Source organism: Dichomitus squalens (assembly GCF_000275845.1).
Source record: "Dichomitus squalens LYAD-421 SS1 unplaced genomic scaffold DICSQscaffold_12, whole genome shotgun sequence".
NCBI lineage: Eukaryota > Fungi > Basidiomycota > Agaricomycetes > Polyporales > Polyporaceae > Dichomitus > Dichomitus squalens.
In genome coordinates, this window is record NW_006766894.1 from 166708 (window position 1) to 187260 (window position 20553).

General features: G+C 56.4%; 6 protein-coding genes across 6 annotated transcripts; 2 read left to right on the forward strand and 4 right to left on the reverse strand.

Moving 5' to 3' along the window:
• Positions 1-1739: 1739 nt before the first annotated feature.
• Positions 1740-2664, forward strand: DICSQDRAFT_180447 (uncharacterized protein; the record flags this gene model as incomplete). Its single annotated transcript, XM_007365352.1, has 3 exons — positions 1740-1773; positions 1835-2249; positions 2310-2664. A coding segment is annotated over exon 3 (240 nt), but the record flags the coding sequence as incomplete, so codon positions are not given.
• Positions 2665-3337: 673 nt separating this feature from the next.
• On the reverse strand, positions 3338-8569 carry DICSQDRAFT_105368 (uncharacterized protein). The gene is made up of 13 exons (XM_007365353.1): positions 8488-8569; positions 8063-8434; positions 7799-8007; positions 7321-7748; positions 6332-7262; positions 6118-6279; positions 5662-6054; positions 5410-5607; positions 5050-5356; positions 4745-4998; positions 4403-4692; positions 4223-4344; positions 3338-4170 (listed from the first exon to the last, which is right to left on the reverse strand). Exons 1-13 carry the CDS (start codon positions 8552-8554, stop codon positions 3554-3556), a joined length of 4350 nt encoding a protein of 1449 aa, XP_007365415.1. The 5' UTR covers positions 8555-8569; the 3' UTR covers positions 3338-3553.
• Positions 8570-8723: 154 nt separating this feature from the next.
• Positions 8724-10839, forward strand: DICSQDRAFT_85768 (uncharacterized protein). Its single transcript, XM_007365354.1, has 5 exons — positions 8724-8734; positions 8804-9433; positions 9485-9757; positions 9818-10381; positions 10440-10839. The coding sequence occupies exons 2-5, from the start codon at positions 8806-8808 to the stop codon at positions 10649-10651; spliced, it is 1677 nt and encodes a 558-aa protein (XP_007365416.1). The 5' UTR covers positions 8724-8734; positions 8804-8805; the 3' UTR covers positions 10652-10839.
• Positions 10840-12894: 2055 nt separating this feature from the next.
• On the reverse strand, positions 12895-16336 carry DICSQDRAFT_85772 (uncharacterized protein). Its single transcript, XM_007365355.1, has 11 exons — positions 16244-16336; positions 15575-16174; positions 15327-15476; positions 15200-15268; positions 15072-15134; positions 14904-15005; positions 14766-14842; positions 14589-14712; positions 14279-14524; positions 13471-14197; positions 12895-13402 (listed from the first exon to the last, which is right to left on the reverse strand). The coding sequence occupies exons 2-10, from the start codon at positions 15783-15785 to the stop codon at positions 13821-13823; spliced, it is 1419 nt and encodes a 472-aa protein (XP_007365417.1). The 5' UTR covers positions 15786-16174; positions 16244-16336; the 3' UTR covers positions 12895-13402; positions 13471-13820.
• Positions 16337-17321: 985 nt separating this feature from the next.
• Positions 17322-19043, reverse strand: DICSQDRAFT_169735 (uncharacterized protein; the record flags this gene model as incomplete). The annotated part of the gene is made up of 6 exons (XM_007365356.1): positions 17322-17558; positions 17636-17702; positions 17772-17884; positions 18336-18569; positions 18636-18711; positions 18772-19043. 6 exons carry the CDS (start codon positions 19041-19043, stop codon positions 17322-17324), a joined length of 999 nt encoding a protein of 332 aa, XP_007365418.1.
• A 255-nt stretch (positions 19044-19298) lies between these two features.
• DICSQDRAFT_169736 (uncharacterized protein) lies at positions 19299-20139 on the reverse strand (the record flags this gene model as incomplete). The annotated part of the gene is made up of 3 exons (XM_007365357.1): positions 19299-19658; positions 19692-19758; positions 19844-20139. 3 exons carry the CDS (start codon positions 20137-20139, stop codon positions 19299-19301), a joined length of 723 nt encoding a protein of 240 aa, XP_007365419.1.
• Between the last annotated feature and the right edge of the window lie 414 nt (positions 20140-20553).

The following is a 20553-nucleotide window of genomic DNA, read 5'->3' on the forward strand; positions in this document are numbered from 1 at the left end:
GGACGACAGTGGAGACGAAGAAGATTCCAATGGTTGGGGACGAATCGAGATGTAAACCACTCGCGGGCTAGTCAGCGCAGGCGTGGGTAGTCCTTCTTGCAGAAGGCCTGGAGGGCGGATGTAAGAGGGCCAGCGCTTACTACCCCAAAAACGGAACTCTCGCTTCCTTATTCGGTTCTCGGACGCCGTCCGACAACCGCCTTACTCCTATCGTAGCCCAGACTCGCTTATTCATTCACCATCTAATTTTCTCTCTCTCTTTTCAGCTTACTTAATATTATCCTACACTAGTATAAATAACCCTGTACCTACTCGGGGAAAGCCCCAGCTGTTCGAGAATTCGAGACACTACTACTCATCTCGCGTCTCGACGCTCTCGTGTGTATCTCCGCTCTCACTCTCTCTCTCGCTTGACTCTCGACACCCAATCGACAACGCGAGCTCGTAGAGCGCCGGATACCTCACAGCTGTGTAAACCAGCGCCTGTTCAACACGGCTATGCCTCTATCGACTTCCCTCCTAAAGCATCCCTCGGTAAGCTTGTTGTTGCAATGTACACTCGGATGCAACAAGAGACTGACCTCATGGACAGGCGATGTCGCTGGATGCTCTGCCTGGAGAGCTGATTGACCTGACCAGTGTCTCCTTCATCGACGAGATGGAAAAACACATGCTCCTCGCATGCCCGACATTCTCTTCAGATTGGAAAGTTCTTCTACGGTGCATGGGATTCTGTCTCTGTTGTGCCCGGCGGGGTGCCTAAGGAGTGGACCGGAGGAGAGACCGCATCGGAATCGAATTGTTACCATCTCCGACAACACGGATGGCTTCCGTGCTATCTTCGGTCAACCCACCTCTAGGCAGCTTGAGGAAACAGGGCTCGTGACGGATAGGATGTTGAACCCTCTGTCCCTCGAGAAGTCCCTTCAGTGAATCGAGGCAAAGAAGCGACGGCGGCTGCACGCTCGTGGCAGCCGCGCCAAGTTTCCAATCCCGAGAGCGCGTAGAATATGTGTTTCAAGCCCGTATACCATCGCAATACTATGGTTAACACGTACAGATTACTACCACGGGGTCGCTTGGCGCAATGCATAAGGCGGCTATCTTGTGAGTGACTGTACTAAGGCCACGCCCAACGTCATAGACAGCGCTTCCGCAGCCACTCGAAACACCATTCCTGTGCGCCGCCGGTACGGTAACGATGGCAGCCATCGCTCGCCTTCACTAGGACGCGCTATGAACAGCCACGCTTCGTCGCTTTCGCACACGGACTTCGGCAGAGGAGTACGAGTACATATACGATCTGGAGACACCTCCACTTCCACTGTTACCACAATGATCACATCCCTATTCACGCCTCCAATCCATCTATATCTCTGCAATGAACATCAGCTGGACTTCTACCGATGCGTTCAACGCAACACTCATCGACGATGCCTCTGGGCAGACCCTCTTCACTATCCAGTCGCCCTTCAGTCTCAAGAAGCAAGTCATCACCTTGTCCGACGCACGTGGACAGGTGGTCGGAGAGTACGAATCCCAGTTGGGCCGCCATGACCGGGTGACGTACCAAGGACAGACCCGGCGCCTATCAGAGTGGTTGACGAAGAAGCACTGGTATTCCACGTACGTCGCGCGCGACTGTTGCTCTCGTTGGAACGGTGTACTGAGTGCGGTGCGTGCCTTGCAACATACAGCTATCGACAGGTACACGCTCCCAACGGCAAAACGTACATGTGGAAGGAGCATCATTCCCTGAGCGGACGACTGAAGGTAGAATCCCAGATAGTCTCTTTGAGCTGCAGATTTACACATTCATCAATCCCCTCGACAGCTTGTGGAGGAACAGTCGGACGCGAGCGTTGCGGAGTCGCACCTCAAGAATCTGGGGTTTTCTTCCGATAAACATAACATGCAGATCAATGCAAGCCCTGAGGTCGTGCCGTTCCTCGAGTTGGTCGTCTTCTCGTTCGTCGTATGCGAGAGCGAACGACGCATGAGGAATTACGCAGTCGTACCCGCAGCCGCAGCCTCGGACTGATGAGATATCGCAGCTGGTGCATGACACGACATTGGACCGTCGGTCCACCCAAAGCGCCTCACGGGGATCCAGGAGGAGCTGACGAGGTCACATGCCCTGGCGTTTGCGTAGTATGTTCTTGTCCAGTGGAGGCATAGTACGGCAAGATTGTAATGCAAACGTTGGAAGCAGTGTTCTGGCTAGCTGTGATGGCGCTGCGCCAAACGGAGTGAGTCAAGCAGATGCTCATGTGATCGTAGCTCTTACGCACATTCGCACTCCACAACAGGCTGTGTGTATCATGATTGGCGAGCGCTTGAGCCTGCTCTTCAGAGCGGTACTCATAGAGATGAAGCCTGTGCAAGTCAGCTAGTATCCACAAACCTCCCCCGAGATGCCGTGATGAATATCAGCTGGACGTCTCGCAAACTCTTCAACTCGGGGGTGGTCGACAACGCCTCGGGTCAGATCGTCTTCAATATCCACACACCTTTCAGTCTCGGGCCTCGCGTGACGACTATCGCCGACGCGCGTGGTCAGGTTATGGCAGAGTACAAGCACCGACTAGGCTATGACACGGTGACGTACCAAGGCCAGACGCACCTTGTTTCGGATTCGCTGCCAAAGGACGGCTTCCTTTCGACGTATGTACCAAGGATTCGTGCGCTGCTCGATGATTATGCTCGCAGCTCAGCAACCCGCGCAGATCTCGAAGTTTGCATGCACCGAACGGGAAGACGTACGTCTGGAAGGAGACCACGGGTGGGGGATCCAAAGTACGATCTGAATATTTCCCATGGCTGCAGAGTGACGTACTGATGTCTGCCTCTGGTAGCTCGTTGACCAGCAGACGGACGCGACCGTCGTGGAGACGCACACAGCGAACCTAGGGATATTCTCCGCCAGACACAACGTGGGCATCGAGGCGGATGCTGCGATTGTACCATATCTGGACTTGTTTGTGCTTTCGTTCCTCATATGCGAGAGGGGGCGACGAGCTAGGAGAGTCGCAGCTTCATCAGCAACGGCGTCATAGGAGTCTGGTCAAGGACTACATACTTGATGGCGATGGAGTTGTTCGCGGTATTCCTGTTGATTTGAAGGACCGCAAAAATACTAAAAGCACGCCAGAGAACAGTCTGCTAGCCTGAATCAGTGTCAATGTCTGAAAAAATTGCAAACCAGTACGCACATGCATCCTAAGCTAATCACGACGAATCAGCTAGCGCGGTTGTGATCAACCCGTACTCCGTCAGCAGAAGGACAACCTCATCGAGCCAAAAGGTGCTGGTACAGGAACTGTTCACAATCGGATTTGCAGGACACTGAATTATGGGTGAGCGCAAAGCGCGATAGCTACAATGCCAATACATATCATGTGGTACATTCAGCAGCGGAAGTCAGCGACAGCACAACATGACAAACAGCAAGACGATAGAACCCCCAAGGCGGGATGACTAGGGAGAAAAGAAGCACATGAATAGAAGGGAATAAGCATAAGGGCACCACCACTCGTGTCCCAGGGTATCAGTGTCAATGACGAACACGCTTGCGTCGGATCTTCAGCTCGGACGCCTGCGTCTCCTGCGACGCCTCCGCCTCTTCAGCAGCATCATCATGGCTGATGCCGTTCGTTGTAGCGTCCCGCATTTCCTCATCTTGCTCCTCATCATCGGTGCGTGCTCGCTTGCGAGAAGCCTTCGGGGTCTCCGGGTCTTGTGATTCCTCCTCGAGATCTTCCGGCTCTTCCAATTCTTCTGCTTCTGGAGGTGCTGACTCTCGGGCGGACGACAGAGCGCTCGGCGACTTGGACTGTCGAGCAGGAGCAGGGGATGGCTTGCGAGCAGGTGACTCCTCACGAGCCCTCTTGGCAGAAGAGCCGCGTTTACGCACGGGGCGCGGTTTTGGTCGCGCTTTGGGAGTAGTGATGGGAGCGGCACCGTCGTTCTCGTCCTCCGTGATCCCAGGTTCGCCCTCTGATACTCCGCCGTTCTGCGCTGCACGGCGGCTGGGGTTTCGTCGCCTGGGCTTCTCGGCATCGCCATTAACCATCATTCCTTCCACTTCGCTCGCCTCTCCGCCCTCCTCGTCAGTGGTAACGAACTCAGCGCTCTTGGCGTCCTTGCGCTTGCGCCCTCGACGCCCAGGACCTAGACGACATATATTAGTTTCCAGGTCAGTCAGCGCGTGTGGCCTGCACACCTTTCTCCTTCATCAATGCCGATGAGAGCTTCTTCTCGTAAGCACGATAAGGCTCCCATGGCTTCGAAGTGGGGGAGATCTCCAGCTTGGACTGAGCAATGATGTTGTCCAGATGCGCTTTACTGGAACCGATCCGATGTGAGACGGCTGAGGACCTCAACGAGGAAGATAGTGACTTACATCTTGAGGGAGTCCTGATTGTCAATGGAGGATAGGAGGGGCTGAAGCACTCGGAAGAACAAGATGCATTTGTTTCTCGCCTTCTTGTTCTTTATGTTCTCATAGCCGGCGAGCCGCTTGCCAACCCAGTTCAAGCTCGTGGTATGTATATCGACAACGTACTTGGGGTCCAGGCGTCGGACGACAGCCAGTTGAGCACCACGGATCAGCAAGCAGGCAGACAAAGCCTTTCCGAGGGCGATCGCATGATCGGCTGTGTGTACCATAGACTCGAGGTACAAGATGAATGACTACATAGATGTTCGTCATCGTAGACACATCCAAGCTAGTGATCAAACTCACCTCCTGGAGTGCTCGGCAGATTATGGCAACGACCTCCTCGCCGTTATCCTTGTACATACCCTCCTCTCGCAAGATTTCCACAATGACTTTGGTGCAGAGGTCGAAAGTCGGGCCGAGACGACCATAGTGCGCAAGGATTGTTGCGGCATAGCGGAAGTGGATGACCCCAGCACGAATGGCACGCAGGAAGGTGGTGACGACGCCCATAAAGACGTACTCTTTCTCTAACTGAGCACGAGTCGTCGCGCGAGGAGCTAGTCCTGGGATCAGCGTACGATCCTTCGCGAAGCGCGGAAGCTCCATACCTGGCGTGGTGGGCTTCGCACCGCCCTTACCCTTACTACGGCCCTTCTTGCCTTTTGGCTGCTCTTCAGGCTCGGGTTCTTCCTCTTCCTCATCGTCCTCTTCGCTACTACCGTGTTCTTCCGGTTGCTCTTCAGAGATCTCCTCGGCATAGCGCTCAATCTCTGATTGAACGAAGTCCGCACAGCGTTGTTGCACTTCGTCATCAAGAGACAGTGGGAGAGCAGCAGTAGGTAAGCGACTGCCATCCGATGCAGTTGTTTCCGTCGCACAGAAGAGGATGTGCAGAGTTAGCAACCCTTGGAACGCCTGCAATCCCTTCATCAACACACATAATTCATATGTCGCCGAATGTGACGCACCGCTCGTCGCACGCCTTCAACCGTGTTCGACTGTGTGCCGACCGCGAACTCGACTAGCTTCTCGAGAAGCGACTCCCGCTCTTCCTTGAGCTTATCGCGGAACTGAATCTCGTCAGGGGACAGCTCCGCCGCAGCCGGGAGACTCCGAGCTTTCCACATGATGTGAAGAGTAAGAAGCTGTAGTGCACGGTCGACCATCTACATGATCCATGCTTAGTATGTTTTGGCCCTGAGTGGTCACAAATCACATACCATTTCTTCTTCTTTGTAACCAAGTCGGCCACGCTCCGCAAGTGCGCTCACGATGTCCCAAGCGCTGCTCTGCTTGCCGCCCTCGTCCTCCTCCATCCAGGCCGTCATATCCCGGATCCCAGACAACGCAGCAAGGCGCGCACAGATCGCGCCCAGCGAAAGTACCTCGTCCTCCGTGAAGGACGCGACCTCGATCTCGTCGCGGCCCGCGATGGCGTCCCGCAATGATGTCGACAGCTCGTCTTCAAGCTCTAGGATCTTCGCACTGTTCGTCTTCGACAAGCTCGTCGCCTCCATCAAACGCCGGATCGTCGCGACCGCGTTCGCAAGCACGACTGGGGACGAGTGCGACAGGAACTGCTTCGTCACGTCTTCCCACAGGCTCGAGTACGCCTGCGGGCCGGAAATACGATATGTCAAACTCGATCTCGCGACACGATGCCACACACAACGCACCGTCATCATCCGCATCTCGAGGTACATGTCTAGATTCATTAGCTGAGGGATGAGCAGGACGTCCGAGATTCTGCTCTCGTCTGTCTGATGCTTCACAAACAACCTCGGTAGCGCCTTGATCAGTGCTCGTGTGACATCAGATAGCGTCGTGTCCTCGTCGCCCTACAAAGCCGCATCAGTATGAACTGAAGAGTAGGCTAGATAGTCGACATACCTTCTTTGCAGAAGCAGCAGCAGCATCTGCCAGCGTCTTCCGAAGTGTAGCGACAAGCATCTCGAGGAGGACCGCTTCTTCGACCTCCTCGAGCCGATACGCCTCGTCGACCGCCTCGTCAGATACAGTCTGTTTGCCTTTAGATCGTGAAGTCGGACGCCCTTCACCAGCCGCGGAATGATCGAGAAGTAGCACGTCCAGTAAAGTCTCCCAGTCGCGCACTGGCTCGACCTCATCCCATAGGGCCTCCACCACAAGCGCAGTGCGTCCCTTCGGGTTGTGGCCCACGAGTGATGCGACCTCCTTGGCGCGCACACGCTTCGACGTTCCCTCTCCCAGGTCGCTCTCGTCGTCCCCGTCGCCATCGCCAGCAGACTTGTCCAGCGCACGGCCCCAGTTGACGAGGAGCATCCCGAGGGCCTTCACGCCAGCACGGCTCTTGTCGGCGTCCAACGGCTTTCTCCCAACCAACCGCTCCTCCACTGTCTCCTCCCACACGCCCTTCACGAAGCCGCTCACAGCTCTCCTTACCCTCGCCTCTTCGTCAAACACCAACAGGCACAGCTGCTGCCGCTGCTCGTCCTCCAATAGCCCATGCCCGTCAATCGTCTGCAGCACCTGCACGACAGCGACGCGCACACCCAGCTCAACATCTCCCACCGCCATCTCGACGAGGCGCGGCTTGAAACGTTCGGTGAAGTGCTGCAGCGCCGCGGCACCGATGTATGCGGTTTGGTCGTAGGCAAGGGCGAGCGCGCGGACAGCCTCGAGGCGGACCTGCGTGTGTGCGTCCGACAAAACCCAGCCAACGTAACGGAGATAAGCGCCATCGAGGAAGTGTGCGGGGTACTTGTTGAACCAGAGGCCCATTGCGCGTACGCACTCGGCGCGGATGTTCGGGTCCAGGTCGCGATAGCGGTGTACAAAAACACTGGGTGTATGCGGTCAGTGAGAGGATATAAGTAGACGGAGCCCGGGGTAATGCGTACCCGTCGACAAATTCCTTCAGGAACTCTGCAAGCTTGGAACGACGCTCGCGAACCTCTGCGGCCTTCTTCTCCAGGTCGGCATCGCGGGCATTGCCCGCTTTTCCTTTATTGCCCGCGGCCTTCCGCTTTCGCTCTCCTTCGCGCTGCCTACTGACTACTTCGGCTTCCTTTTCTACTGAGGCGGCGACGTCACAGAGTGAGGTCTCTACTTCCAGCGCGATAACAGTCGCCGTATGACGAAAGCTGCGTAGTTGTGACGATGACATGGCGATGACCCAGGTTTGAAGAGTGGGCATCAGGTCGGAGGTGTAGAGGGAGCCGAGTTCGGCTGAGGATATGATGAGGCGTTCGAGGAACTCCGAGAGCGACTTGCGAAATTTCTTGAAGATGGGGAGTTTCGACGTCAAGGGGTATATTGGGGTGTCGTCCTGCCAGCGGCGTTGAAAAGTTGGTCTTGTGCGAGAGACAATTCGCTCACCTTCTTAAGAATTTCCGTAAAATCATCCAGGGCGTCCACCACGCCGTCGTAGTCGACCGCCCTATCCTCATCGACGGAGTCATTGCAACCGCAGGACCGCAGAACGCAATTGATAAGCTCCGCCAAACTCTTGCCAGGGGTGTTTGAGAGCGACTCGAGGAAGTCTTCCGCTGTGGATTGTAACGCTGCAGCGGGATTCATGATGGCGTCTGTACGAGCACCATTAATCACGGCATTCCGTGAACCACCAGGTAAGACACGCACTAAACAAGGGGTTGTCGCCCGAAATCTTGCTAGTCTTCGCCACCTGCTCCGCGTCGAACTCGACATCAGCGCCCGCGGGTTGCTTGCCCCTGCGTCCAGTGGGTTTCTTGAGCTTTGGTGGCCGAGGAACTTTTACGGTTGTCTTCTTTGCAGTGGTCCCCTTGGGTGCACGCGGTTTCTTGGGTCCTGGTGCTGCCTTCGTCTTGCGCTTCGCAGGGGTCTTGGCTGGTGGTTCTGGCGTGCCGTCCTCGTCGTCCGCCTCATCCTCGGTGGGCGCGGGGTCAGAGAGCTCGCTCAGCGCGTCAGGCTTGTCGTTTTTCTCGTCATCCGTCGCGTCGGATCGTTTGCGCTTGCTCAGAAGGGAGCTGTTGACTGCGACGCCTGTGAGGCTCCGTCACGCGCGAGTAGACGTGGTTCTGACATACCTGAGACGAATTGTGTCGCCTGCTTCCTCTCCCGCTGAGATCTGCGCGGTTCTGGGGTGTCGGGCATGGTGCCGACTCGAGGGGTGGGAGAGGAGGTGGAGGGATGTGGTCAAGACGCGCTCGCCGCGCGCGCGACCTGTCGCCCATTCCGGTGCACCACGTGACCCATCACTGGCCGCTGCACGGTCCGCGGACTCGGACGCGTCTTGTTTCCCATACTCCAGCCACTCTGCCTCCTCGCCGAATTGTGAGCACTCTTTTTTTGGATTGTTTGCATCAGTCTCGACGAACACCACGTTTACCAAGGCACTCGTAGACATGGCACCCGGCTCGTTGAAAATTAGCATCCGACCGCGTCGCGCAAGAGCGGCTGCCGCACGAGCCTCCTCTGTCCGCGAGGAAGAGGACGAGATTCCCGTGGGCGGCGACGAAGAACAGCAGAACACCAGCGGGGTCAGTTTGACCGAGTCTGCACCCCAGACGCCGCAAGCGGACGAAGAAGCTGACGAGCCGATAGACGTCGACAATGACGACGATGCAAACCCGAGCGTACGGGAAGACAGCCCCGTCGATGTCGACGACGACATAGAGGAAGTTGAAGCTACGCCTGTGAGGAAGCGCGGGCGACCAAGAGGACGCGGCCGCGCTGCGGTGGGCACTGGCATTACGCGTGCTGCCCGCGGAAGAGGACGGGGGAGAGGGCGTGGACGGGGGAAGAGCATCACTATCAAGTTGCCTAAACGCGGCGCAGAAGAGGCGCAGGAAGAGGAGTCTACAGAGGTTGCGGACGCCCCCTCCCAGCAGGAACCTGTGGAACCTGAAGGCGGCGGGAAGCCATTCCGACGGATACAGGGGAAGGTCTACGTAATTGAAGGGGACGAGTATGTGACCGAGGACGACCCGAAGGGTGATACCAAAATCGATGCCAACGGCAACTTGCTCGGAGGTAAGCCCATAGCCCAAGATGTGAAGCCTTGCAGCACCAACTATTCCACAGGGAGGAGATTCAAATCGCAGACGTTTGTCTTGCCCAATCGCCACCCAGAGCGCAAGTATATGCTCGCCATTGACGCTGCCCGAACGTCTGGATTCCGCGACTCACTCTACTACTTCCGGCGCAATCCCTTGGCTATGAAGCTCAACGCGACCCAGTGGGAGAAGGACCATCTCATTGAAGTAGGGAAGCTTGGTTCACACCTCAAGACGCGCAGCGTGACCCTTATCACCGCGCGAAGCGCATACAAGCTGCATGGCGCGAAGATGCTCGTCGGTAAGCCCTTACTTCCCTTATCACGGCCAGACGTATACATCGTGAACATCACGCATACAGACGGTAGGTGGGTCATCGACGACTACTACGAAGACAAAGCCCTGGAAGAAGTCACCGCCAAAGGCCTCAAACCCGGCGACCTCGTAGGCGATCTACAAGACACCACCAACCTCACCAACGAAGCCGCCGCGCTCGCCGCCGGTGCTTCTGGCGGGGCCGGCGCGCAGGCCAGCAAGGGCGAGCGGAGCAGTGGCTACGTCGGGTTATACCGCGCCGGGGGGCCCACGACGATCTTCGGGCCGTCGGGATGGGGCCCATATAGCGACGGACCATTAAATGCGGTGCGCAAGTCATACTTGACGCGCGACGGGGTGAACGAGGAGAACTGGATGTACGTCGCGGCGGAGCGGACAGCCGACATGTCCAGGGAGTGGGCGAACTTGCGAAGGGAGGCGCTCAAAGTGTGTGGCGGGATCCTGGGGGAGACGGGGACTGGTGAGATCGACACGGGGAGGGGAGAGAAGAGGTCTGCGGAGGACATCATGGCTGAGGATAGGAAGAGGCGTGAGCAGGAGAGCCGGTTGCCACTTGGGGTGTACGAACCGCAAACAGGCATCGTGCTCTGTAAGTTCTTCACAATGCATCAACCAAGACATAGCACTCATCACATTCACCGGCCCAGATCGCTCGGACACTCAGCCTACCCAGGCTCGCTGGGAGGTATGCCCGGATGGCTCCCAAAAGACCGTGCTTGGTGGCTCCAAAGTCGGCGGCGCGGCTTGGGGGTTGGCATGGGTTGACACTGTCATGGAGACGCCCCATCTGAAGCAGGAAGACGAATGGGCCAAGGAGAGAGCAAAGTATATGGATCTGATCAGGACTGTGCCTTCTTGAGTCTTCGCTGTATTTCATGGTTACCCAGGACTGACTTTACTGTCGCACTAGTTCTTCATGTACTACTATACGCCCACGGTTGAATCTGCACAACATCATGATAATGGTCCGTCCCGGAGAGAGGCATTGCGTTGGAGTGACGACAATCAGCATCGACACCTTGCACTTTTTATCGTTCGATGCGCTCGAGCCCACATCACAAGTAAGTGTGTGATTGTCAGCTAGCTGGATAACGACTCCTACGCACTTTCTGCGCACAGACCATAGAAGACAAGCGAACCAAGGACAGATCGGATCGCGTTGGCCGCGAGGGCATGGTAGGCATCGAGACGCGGATAATGTTCGTCAGTTTACCAAGGAGACAATCGGAAGGTGGGTGTACTTCCACGAACACCAGACAAACTACAGCTCCGCATCGAGATACGCTGGCAAGTGCCGTGAGGCTGGGTAACTGCAGCTCGCTCGCTCCGTCACCTCACTTTCGTTACAAACCTCAACCCGAATGCACTGGCAGACCTTCAGTGAGTGGTCTGACCTGCGGACTAGTTTCGCAGGCATTCTCTCGTCATGCATGACTGTTGAAGCCACACTTCCTCCCCCTACAGCCATTGACGTCATGATATCCTTTGTAGATGCCCCGAGGAGCCTATGCGAGTGCGTATTGGTCTGCCATGACTGGATCACTGCCAGCAGACACTACCTGCTATATCGCAACTCTATTCGGCCGGCTCGCAGCTACGATTCGTTCGTTGAGGGCGTAATGCATGGGGAGACCCTACCGCCTTGGTTAGGTCGGATGCATACCTTTGTAGTCGAGCCACATACCTCATCCGCCTAGAGCTCTTCTTTGTTGATTGAGTCGAGCACCCCCCCTCATCCAAACTCATTTGTAGCATTCTCCCGGTTCTCCTCGGTGACCACGTTTGTTGTTCATGAATATCGGTTCCCGTGCTTCACCCAGTTCGGATCCTGCGCGATCAGTTCTACATTCTGGTGGCATGCATGCAGCAGGTGATATGCAGCAGACAGAGAGCTTGTGCTGAAGATAAAGATTTTGGTGCTATGCGGGCACCTACTAGGAGTCTTGATTGGTTGGGCGGTCGGGCCCCCTCATGACCGTGGGCACAATCAAAATCACGAACGTCGAAGGGGAAGAAGACGCCCGGGTCCTAGGACTTGCGACTTGACCACACCCAATCCCGGTCTGTGCTCTCTGACCCTCTGTTGTGCTTCACGTCAGAATAAGTTGAGTCTACGTCCACACGAGTTGGGATATCGAGGTTCGCCACTTGTCTCTACACACAGATGTGCAACCTAACCTCACTTACTATACTGTCAGATGCCTCCCCACGTCCCCCAGGATATCTGGAATGCAGTCATTGAATCAATCGATCCCGACGATGTGTTGTCTTTGAGGAGCTGCGCCCTTGTCCATCCGGACTGGACACCTATCAGCCGACTCTGTCTGGCGAGGCATCGGCACATCTCAATCAGGGGCATGGATGGCTATGAGCAAGTTCTCAACCGTTTCCTCCGCTCAGAGAGCATGAGACCGTGGCTTGGAGGAGTAAAGTCCTTAAGCTTCAACCCTGAGTTTGCAGACTGGGACGACAAGCGAGGATACCGCTTCTTCCACGACTTTGCAGGCCGATTGCCGAATCTTCGCTATCTCATCATCGGCTGCGCGGACTGGACTGTTGTACCCCATCATCCGAGCATCTTCAGAATGTTTTCGCAATTCCCTTCCGTCACCTATCTCGAGATGTACCAGACGGAATTCCCCTCTTTCAATGATTTCCGTCGTGCACTCAGTTCATTGCCTTCATTGTCCACCCTCGTCTTGTACAACTCGAACTATAGATGGTTCCCGTTACCCCACCACAAGCTCTGGCAGAACGCAAGTCCACAAAAGCGCCCAGCACTGCGCGTCTTCAGGGTTTGCTTTGACCTCACACAGGAAGAGCTGGACGTGCTCTTCCACTGGTTATTGCAGACGCCTTCCCGTCTCTCCATTCGCGATCTGGCATTCAGTACCCTCCACCTCCCAATGAAATCGCACAGAGGTCCTTTGCGACAACCTTGCATCGACTTTGTGGATACTGTCGCCCCATCCGTGTCTACCCTGAGGATAGATTGTCGTGGTAAGTATAGTACCATACTATCATTTTATGGAGGCTACCAAGACCCTTCTCATGACCATTTGAATTCCTTAGAAGCCATATCCCTCCGCAATTTCCTGGATCTGCATTCTCTGGTTGTCGATGTGGTCCCCGGAGGATGGGAGCAACTGAAAGGGCTGCTCTGTGACCTCCCCTCCCGCATTCGCTGTCTCCAGCTCAAGTCAATCCCGGTTCTAGTGCTGCCTGCTGCCGGAACACTAGACCACGTTTTATACGACACAGACTTCTTCACAGAGGCTCACAGACACGGTGTGAGCCAGCTGGACGCCTGTCTGTCGCTGGATTCCCTCTCGGAGCTCCAGACGCTGGAGCTAGTCCTGTCTGTCCAGGAGCTAAGAAATCACCTCCGTCAAGAGTTCGAAAGTTCACATCCATATGACGACAGAACGTACTGGATATCGCTTCTCGAGCGATTCACCGAGCCGTCCGAGGAGTACCTGCTCTTGGTCATCGAGGACAGCATCGAAGACGACATCCGAAATGGGCTTACAAGCTTACGGACCCCGGGCAGGGAGGTCGAGATCGTTATGACTGCGCATACAGCATGCATACTGGAGAGAAGCCCTTGGTAGTAAGTCTCACAACCAAACTCTTGGAATGTGCTCTTCCTCATGTCTCGCGTATACTACTCTTTTCCAGCAAAACTGTTTCTTCTCAGTGATGCTCAGGTGCCGCGCGTCCTCAAATTCGGTCAGAAGCGCGGGCGGACCGTTCTCCCGTCTGCGGATCCTTCCTGTAGACGCATTCGTAGTGGTCGGATGATACGGCGCATAGCAGATTGGGAGTAGATTAGGTGCTAGCTATTTTCTGCGTTCAATTCATAGCACTGCTCTTCGCTACACTACGGATGTACAGCTTATTCGTGCATGACCCAACGCCTCAAGGTCACCCCTAAGCCCGTGCTAGAGAGCAGAGCTTAGCATCTGGATAACTTATCAAGAAACGGGCGGCCGGCAAGAACGACTCGCCGCGAAACCGAACCCCTCCTCTCAAAGCAACATCAGAGCGCCCACAACAGCACCCACGACGACGAGCAAGCCCTCCCTCACGCCCGCGCCCAGTTTCACGGCGGCGTTCTTCCCGCCCGCCGGCGCCGTGCTGCTCGCAGAGGCGGCCGGCGGCTGGATGACCTCCGTCCCGTTCGCATAGTTGAAGCCGGGGTCGGTGCCCCACGGGTTCGCCTGCCCGGACGCGGTGAGGTTCACGGGCTGCGGCGCCTTCGCGAGCGTGAGCGCCGTGTCGAGCAGCGGGGAGACGAACACGCCCTGGCCGCCCGCGCTGACGCCGGAGGTGTTCGGCGCGACGAAGGGGATGTAGAACTCGGCGTTGAGCGGGCCGGGGATCGTGCCCGTGATGTTCAGCAGCGCTAGAGCGAGCGGGGGTCGTCAGCACGGGATATGCGCGCGGTGATGGAGGGGGGAGGAGAGGGGAGGAGGAGCGGACGTACGGATGCGGGTGTCGTTGCCGGCGAGGCCGTTGTTGGTCCAGTTGGTCTTCTTGGCGACGAAGTCGATGACGTTGTTGAGCGTCGTGTTGGTGTCGCCGCGGCCGAGCGCCTTGAGGCCCCAGTTCGCCTCGACGGTGGAGAGCGCGGTGTAGTGCGTGTAGAACGTGGAGTCGGTCGTGTTCCGGAGGTTCTCGGGGAGACCGCCGCCCAGCACGAGCGTGTAGATGCGGTTGTTGATAGTGTAAGCTATGACAGACGAATACATCAGGTATATGCGCACAAGGAAGTTCATCCCGGTGGAACAACTCACTTTCGGTCTCGTCGAAGGTGAGCAGGATCAGCGTGCGGTTGTTGTTGAACTTGGTGTCTGCCAGGAGCGGGACCAGCCAGTAGTTGAGCCAGTCGCCGACGAAGTCGATCGTCGTATCGTGGCCCTGAAGAAATCAGGATCAGTCCAAACTCAACGAAAGTGACAAAGCACGCTCACATCATTGACAAGGTTGGGGGTGACGAAGCTCCACTGAGGGATCACATCGGCTTTGACATCGTTGGCGAAGTCGTTAACTATTGATTATGAACTCCGGTCAGTCTCGCCGTTAACAGTATCAAATGCTGGTGCACTCACAGTTGCGGATACGGAGTGCGCGGCTGGAAACGTTCGCGACCGAGTCGAAGATGATCAACCCATTGTGCTTGCGCACGTAGTACGTATACGTGCCGTTGCCGTCTGCGGTACCGGAAGCGCATCAGTGCTTCCCGAGACAAACATTTAATATACGCGAGGATAACTCACTCAAGTAATCCTCTGAGGTGAAGTTGAAGCTCGTGAACCCATCGTAGGGCATGTTCTCTTGGTCTGTCAAAACATACTAAGAACCAGAGGTCCTCTCTATATTGAACAACACAAGGAGCGATACTCACAAGAGGCCCAAGAGACGTTCTTTTCCTCGAGAAGATCGACGACGGACGAGATGTTCTGGGGGATATGGTCTGCATACGGCCGACCGATGAGTTGACGACACCCCGAGATGCGCGTAAATGGACTCACAGAAGTTGTCATCGCCTGCCCCGAAGAAGTCACCACCGACAGCAGCGATGTAGTTGGGCTCAGAAGGGTGGGTGACGGCGTAGAACGAGTCGAGCAGGAGACCCTGCGTGCTGAGGTTTTGGAACACCGGCGACGACGCAGCGGTCTCGTCTAGAAAGCACAGAGGATGGGACACCCCGTCAACTGGGTTGGCGGCGACGATGGCAAATGCGCGACGCGCGATTGGCTGGAGGGATGGAGGTACGTACAATCAGTGTTCTCGATCCAGATCTGGATGAAGCGATCGAAGGCCTTTCCGGGGACGAGGGGCCCGTTGGAAAGCGTGTTGTTCGTCTGGCCCGTGTAGTTGGCCGACGACGACTCGGGCGATGCGGCGGGTGGCTGGAACGTAAACGCGGAGGCGGCGAAGGCAGAGCCCGCACAGGCGAGTGTGGATACGAGAACGAGGGCTGCACGCATCTCGGCCCAGGTCGTGTGCGTCGAACGGGCGGTGGTAGAGATCGAACGCGTTGGAGGAAAGACTCGAGGGCGACAGCGTTTTGACGGCGCGTGCTTTATGGGATGAGGACGATGGTTGTATCCTATCGACGGCCGGGCCAGGCTTGGGTTTAGCCGCACCCATCTGGAACGACCCTAGACTGGGTGCGCATGCCCGCACAACTCTAAGGCTACCCAACGCCGTAGAGAGGAGAAGCACGTTCAGCAGGTACCTGGCGGCCCGTCTCCCGATAGGCCGCTCTTCCAGCGAGCCCGACAGCTTGATTGATGTAGCACGTCGCGCGGGCCCCTGAGACTGGCAGAGAACAGTCCTCACATGGTTCGACCACGAACGTGCGTTGAGAACCATCCTAGCAATGTCCATATTTAGCATGAGGAACACATGTGCTATACTCGCCATCTCTGACTGGGTCACTCACAGATATGACGCCTCATGTCGTGCTATTACATACCAGCAATCATTCATCAACTGTGCAGAGCAATTCCGATTCCCAAGAGGTTGGAAGAAACGTTGACGAAGGGTCTATTTGGCGCCCAGCGGCCTGGTCCGTTGAGCGCCTGTGTAAAGTTAGAGCGAAAAGTCCGGAACCAACAGCATCGCTGCGATTTGTCTTGCGGGTACGCTCAAGGTAAACATTAAAATATGTGGGTGACTATCCTATACCGTCTCGTCACCATCGACTGCCGGACGCTGCTCTTTGCGCGGTGGTATACTGGATGACCCTCGAATGGATCTCACATCTGTGCGTTCTGCTGGTACGCTTGGCAAGTTTTCTTCAAGTACCATCGCGCTTGCCCTACGGTCTATGGCCCCGACTAGTGCTGCTGGTGGAGATGGCGCGCACAGTACACTGCTGCTATTGTAGCACTGCTTAAGGATGCTGCCAGTACGTCACCTGCACCGCCATATGCGACCTGCAAGATCGGGTCTCGCTCCGGCGGAGGTAGCGTGTTGAGCGCTTGAGCAACGATTCCACACTCCAGTCCTCCTTCGTATTCAGGTCCAATCTAACGACAGCACCCGATCACTCTCGATTTCAAAGTTTAACTTCGTTCTCCAGTACTTGTGCCGGCACCATGCTCTTGGCGACACCTGTGGCCACCTCCGAATGTCGCGGGCTGACGCCCTGGCTTGGTCCGCGAGATGCAAGTCTACCAAAGGCGAAGCTTTTTCATGCCCCAGGTCGCTATCTGCACACATGCGACCAGCCTAGTCAACCGTCCAACCACCACAATTGGCCGAGCGGCATCGTCCTCGTCCTTTGAATCTCAAGGCTGTTGACGAGAAGCGCACATTCGCGGTACCGGTATGTTTGCGCTAGAACCGACCAGCCCCCTGAATCTGCCATTAACGTCTGGTCATCTGATGTCATGCCCCAGCTTCCCCGCCGCCATGCCGGCCCTCCCGTCAATGCTCTTCATTCTCTATCGCACACGACACCCAGCTACGTCGCACATGCTCCTGTCAAGTTGGCCTCGATTGCGATTTCTGGACGCTCAGGGAGACGAAACGTTCGCTGCAGACGTCCCGGAGGCAGTATACGCGGCACCCCCGGTAGCACTCGCCCCGCCCAGCTCCTCCCGGCGCCGCTGTTCTAGGATGACGAACGACAACAGGATAACGTCGAGCATCGGAACCGCGCTAGGTGCAACGCTCAAGCTGAGCAGCTGTCCCACGGCCGAATGCGCGTTGTGCGACCGAGCGATGGGTGTCCGCGTTCGCATGCTGACGAGCTGCGTGCGCGATACACGCGCAGCGGGTCAGTCTAGATCTCTGGGTCAAAGCAGTTAACGCCGGACGCAATGCGGACCTCGAAGGTTATTGGCTTCTCCTTCCAGTGGAACTCTTCGCCGTCTGGTGCCACCAATACGCGTGTGCTGCGGTGTGCGCGCGAGCTGTCAGTGCTTTCTCCGTGCATGTACAAGATGTATGGTCGTTGATCTCACCTCGAGAGTATGTTCCTTTTCCGTAGCCACTTGGACAGCTTGCATCTCACCCCGTGGAATGTGACCTGGTCGCGCCGGAATGACTTCTGCTCCCAATCCGCGAAGACGTTGCCCTAGGCGTCGCGAAGGACTGTTGTGTCCTTCCGAAGCCCCACTCCCTCTGTCGTGATGCTATACAACTTCTCGCCTGACGCCGCGTTCACAACGTTTGAACGCAAAGGGTCATCCCTCAGAAACGAAATGACATGCTGTCTTGAGTCGGGGGCACGCATTGATGCAGCGAGAGGTGAGTGAGTGTGTACAGTGTCATACTCCGGTTCTCAATTATTGATTACGGACACCGATCCAGGGAGGCGGGCGGCCGTACGGCCGAACACGCTGTTACAGTGCGGTCTCACGAGGTGGAGACCGACATGCCGGCGAAACAGGGTGGTAATCCAACCTCGAGCTTCCGTCCGCTCACGTCAAAGGCGTTCGCCGATGACATCGTGATCAGCGAGTCCCTATACCGGCCTGTCCTCTCGCTCCGAGACCAAGGTGGCTCCGCCGCCGCTAGTACCGCACCGCCCGCCCGCCCGAGTTCGCCCAGCGGGTATAGCCACCTGCGCCTGCAATCGCGTCCGCGACGGGACTTTTTCCCTCCCTTCTTCGCCTCTCCTCGAGGATGACGAACGAGAGCAAAATGCTGTCGAGCATGTGCGCGACGTCTGCGCTGACGTCGATCCTCATGAGCGTTCCCTTGCTCTCATAGCCATGATGCGATTCGGCAACAACCGTGTTGGTTTCGTTGTGGATCAGCTAAGAGATGGTCAGTCGCGAGTTGACATTGCGCATATACAAATCTCGGGACTTCTGCCCACGTACCTCAAGTTCCGAAGAACCGTCTTTCATCCTCCAGTGGTACATCCCGGGGTCTTGGGGCGATGCAACCGTCCATGTCCTGCACGCGCAAAGATCCCTGGTGAGCAACAGCGACTCCCGCATATGCATACATGCGCACTTCGAGAACACGCCCTTGGCCGACACCCAATTTGACACCTTGTTCGCCTTCCCTCTGATCGTGATCGTATCGTGCCCGAGCGCTTTATGCTCCCACGTCGCGGCGACCTCCCCGGGGCTGCGGGCATCGCGGATGGTCGTCGTGTCGTGCTGCAGCCTTCTGCGGGTGGTTGATATCTCGTAGAGGGTCTCGCCGGACATGGCGTCTACGACAGTCGAGTTGAGCGGCTCGTCCCGTAGGAAGGAGACGGTCAGCCCAAAGGAGTCGGCCATATCCGCGGGTTTCAGTCTTGGATGGTTTGCGATGCACCTCGTGGGCCGGGGTTCTGTGCTGTGGATAGTGATAATCAAGTAGGTACAAGCTGCCTTTCTTCATACAAATAAGTAGACTGATACGAGCGCTACAGGTGATATGAACGCAGTGGAGTCGAGGCAGCGCACCCCGTTGTTATCATGGAGCATTACCGCAGCCCATGGCTCCACCCAACCCACGTCCCGATCGCGCCGGACTGCCCTCAAGGAGTTCTCTCAAACGCTGGAAACTCGTATCGTACGGGTCGTAACACCGGTGTCCGCGTCCAGCGTGCCAACGCGTTCCACCCCGTTGAATTCTGACAAGGCTCTCCTGTGGCCGTTCTTGTCAGTACGAGACGATCGTGCGCCTTCGCCTCTGCGCTTGCTCTCTGTGCAGACGGGGGCGATTCGCGAGCCTTCGAGGACCACGAATGAGAATATGATGGTGTCAAGCATGTGGAGCACGTCATGGCTGACGTCGAGGGAAAGTTTGGTGCCTCCATAATGGTGGGTTGGATGCGACTGGGCGAGTATCTCATTCGTTCGTGGGTTCACGAGCTGACCATGAACAGTGGAAGTGCTCCGGGTAAGAAGCTAGTCATGGGTCAGCATCGACAAAGCACGTACCTTGAACGCCTCTCCCAGACTCTGCCAGTGGTAAACATCTCCATTCGGCTCAGGAAGAATCCATACGCTAGGTCAATGAGTCTTCGTGAGTACTTTCCAGAACCCCTTCCTCCGCATAACACCACCTCGCAAGTATCGCGCTCGTGACCCACCTAGCGGTGAAAGCCCACGCCCTCTTCCTCCTCGGCAGCCAGTGCTCAAGGGTACACCTCTGCCCGTGGACCTTGACGTTGTCGTACCCTCGGCCACCAGGCCACCAGCTCTGCTCGCGTGTGGCGACGACCTCGCCTTGGCTATTGCTGACGGTGGTGTTGCGCGCGGTGTCGCCAGTCTGGGTAGAGATAGAGTACAGAAGCTTCCCGGACTTGCTGTCGATGACCGCGGAGCTAAACGGGCTGTCGTTGAGGAAGGTGACGTTCAGTCCAGCCAGACATTTTGGGTGTCGCATTTTAGATCATAAGGTGGGTATGCGTCAAGACTAAAGCAACAGTTTGGCTTTGAGGATACACAACTAGTACGTAGCCTATTGTACACGTACGGACTGCATCCTGATTCGAGGTACGTGGAGTAGAGTGGGGCGATTGATTCTACGTGCGAGAGTTGCGTCAAGGCGGAGTAAACTGGCGCAAAATGCTGAGCACTCTCACTACACATCTCACTTGGTCTTGCAAAGAGGGCTGGTATGATTGAACTGCGGACATACATCGATAAGCTCTTCTTGGGCTTTTTGGTGAAGCGCAAAGCCATTGTTCCTGAAACGGAAAATGCTCACGTGTTCGGCCTCGTGAGCCGCCTCAATGATTGCAGCTTCTGAGTCTAAGGATCTGGCAGGCCCAAGTCTGATACACCTTCTCTTATCTTG

Excerpts from the sequence above, each read along its gene's own strand:
- DICSQDRAFT_105368 (XM_007365353.1), bottom strand. The coding sequence starts at position 8,554 with ATGCCCGACACCCCAGAACCGCGCAGATCTCAGCGGGAGAGGAAGCAG. Across the intron at positions 7,263-7,320 it reads CTGAAGGAATTTGTCGACGG|TGTTTTTGTACACCGCTATC; the intron begins GTACGCATTACC and ends GCATACACCCAG. Across the intron at positions 5,357-5,409 it reads TTGAAGGCGTGCGACGAGCG|GCGTTCCAAGGGTTGCTAAC; the intron begins GTGCGTCACATT and ends AAGGGATTGCAG.
- DICSQDRAFT_85768 (XM_007365354.1), top strand. The coding sequence starts at position 8,806 with ATGGCACCCGGCTCGTTGAAAATTAGCATCCGACCGCGTCGCGCAAGA. Across the intron at positions 9,434-9,484 it reads CAACGGCAACTTGCTCGGAG|GGAGGAGATTCAAATCGCAG; the intron begins GTAAGCCCATAG and ends ACTATTCCACAG. Across the intron at positions 9,758-9,817 it reads TGGCGCGAAGATGCTCGTCG|ACGGTAGGTGGGTCATCGAC; the intron begins GTAAGCCCTTAC and ends TCACGCATACAG.
- DICSQDRAFT_85772 (XM_007365355.1), bottom strand. The coding sequence starts at position 15,785 with ATGCGTGCAGCCCTCGTTCTCGTATCCACACTCGCCTGTGCGGGCTCT. Across the intron at positions 14,843-14,903 it reads CGCACTCCGTATCCGCAACT|TTAACGACTTCGCCAACGAT; the intron begins GTGAGTGCACCA and ends CATAATCAATAG. Across the intron at positions 14,713-14,765 it reads CCCCCAACCTTGTCAATGAT|GGCCACGATACGACGATCGA; the intron begins GTGAGCGTGCTT and ends TGATTTCTTCAG.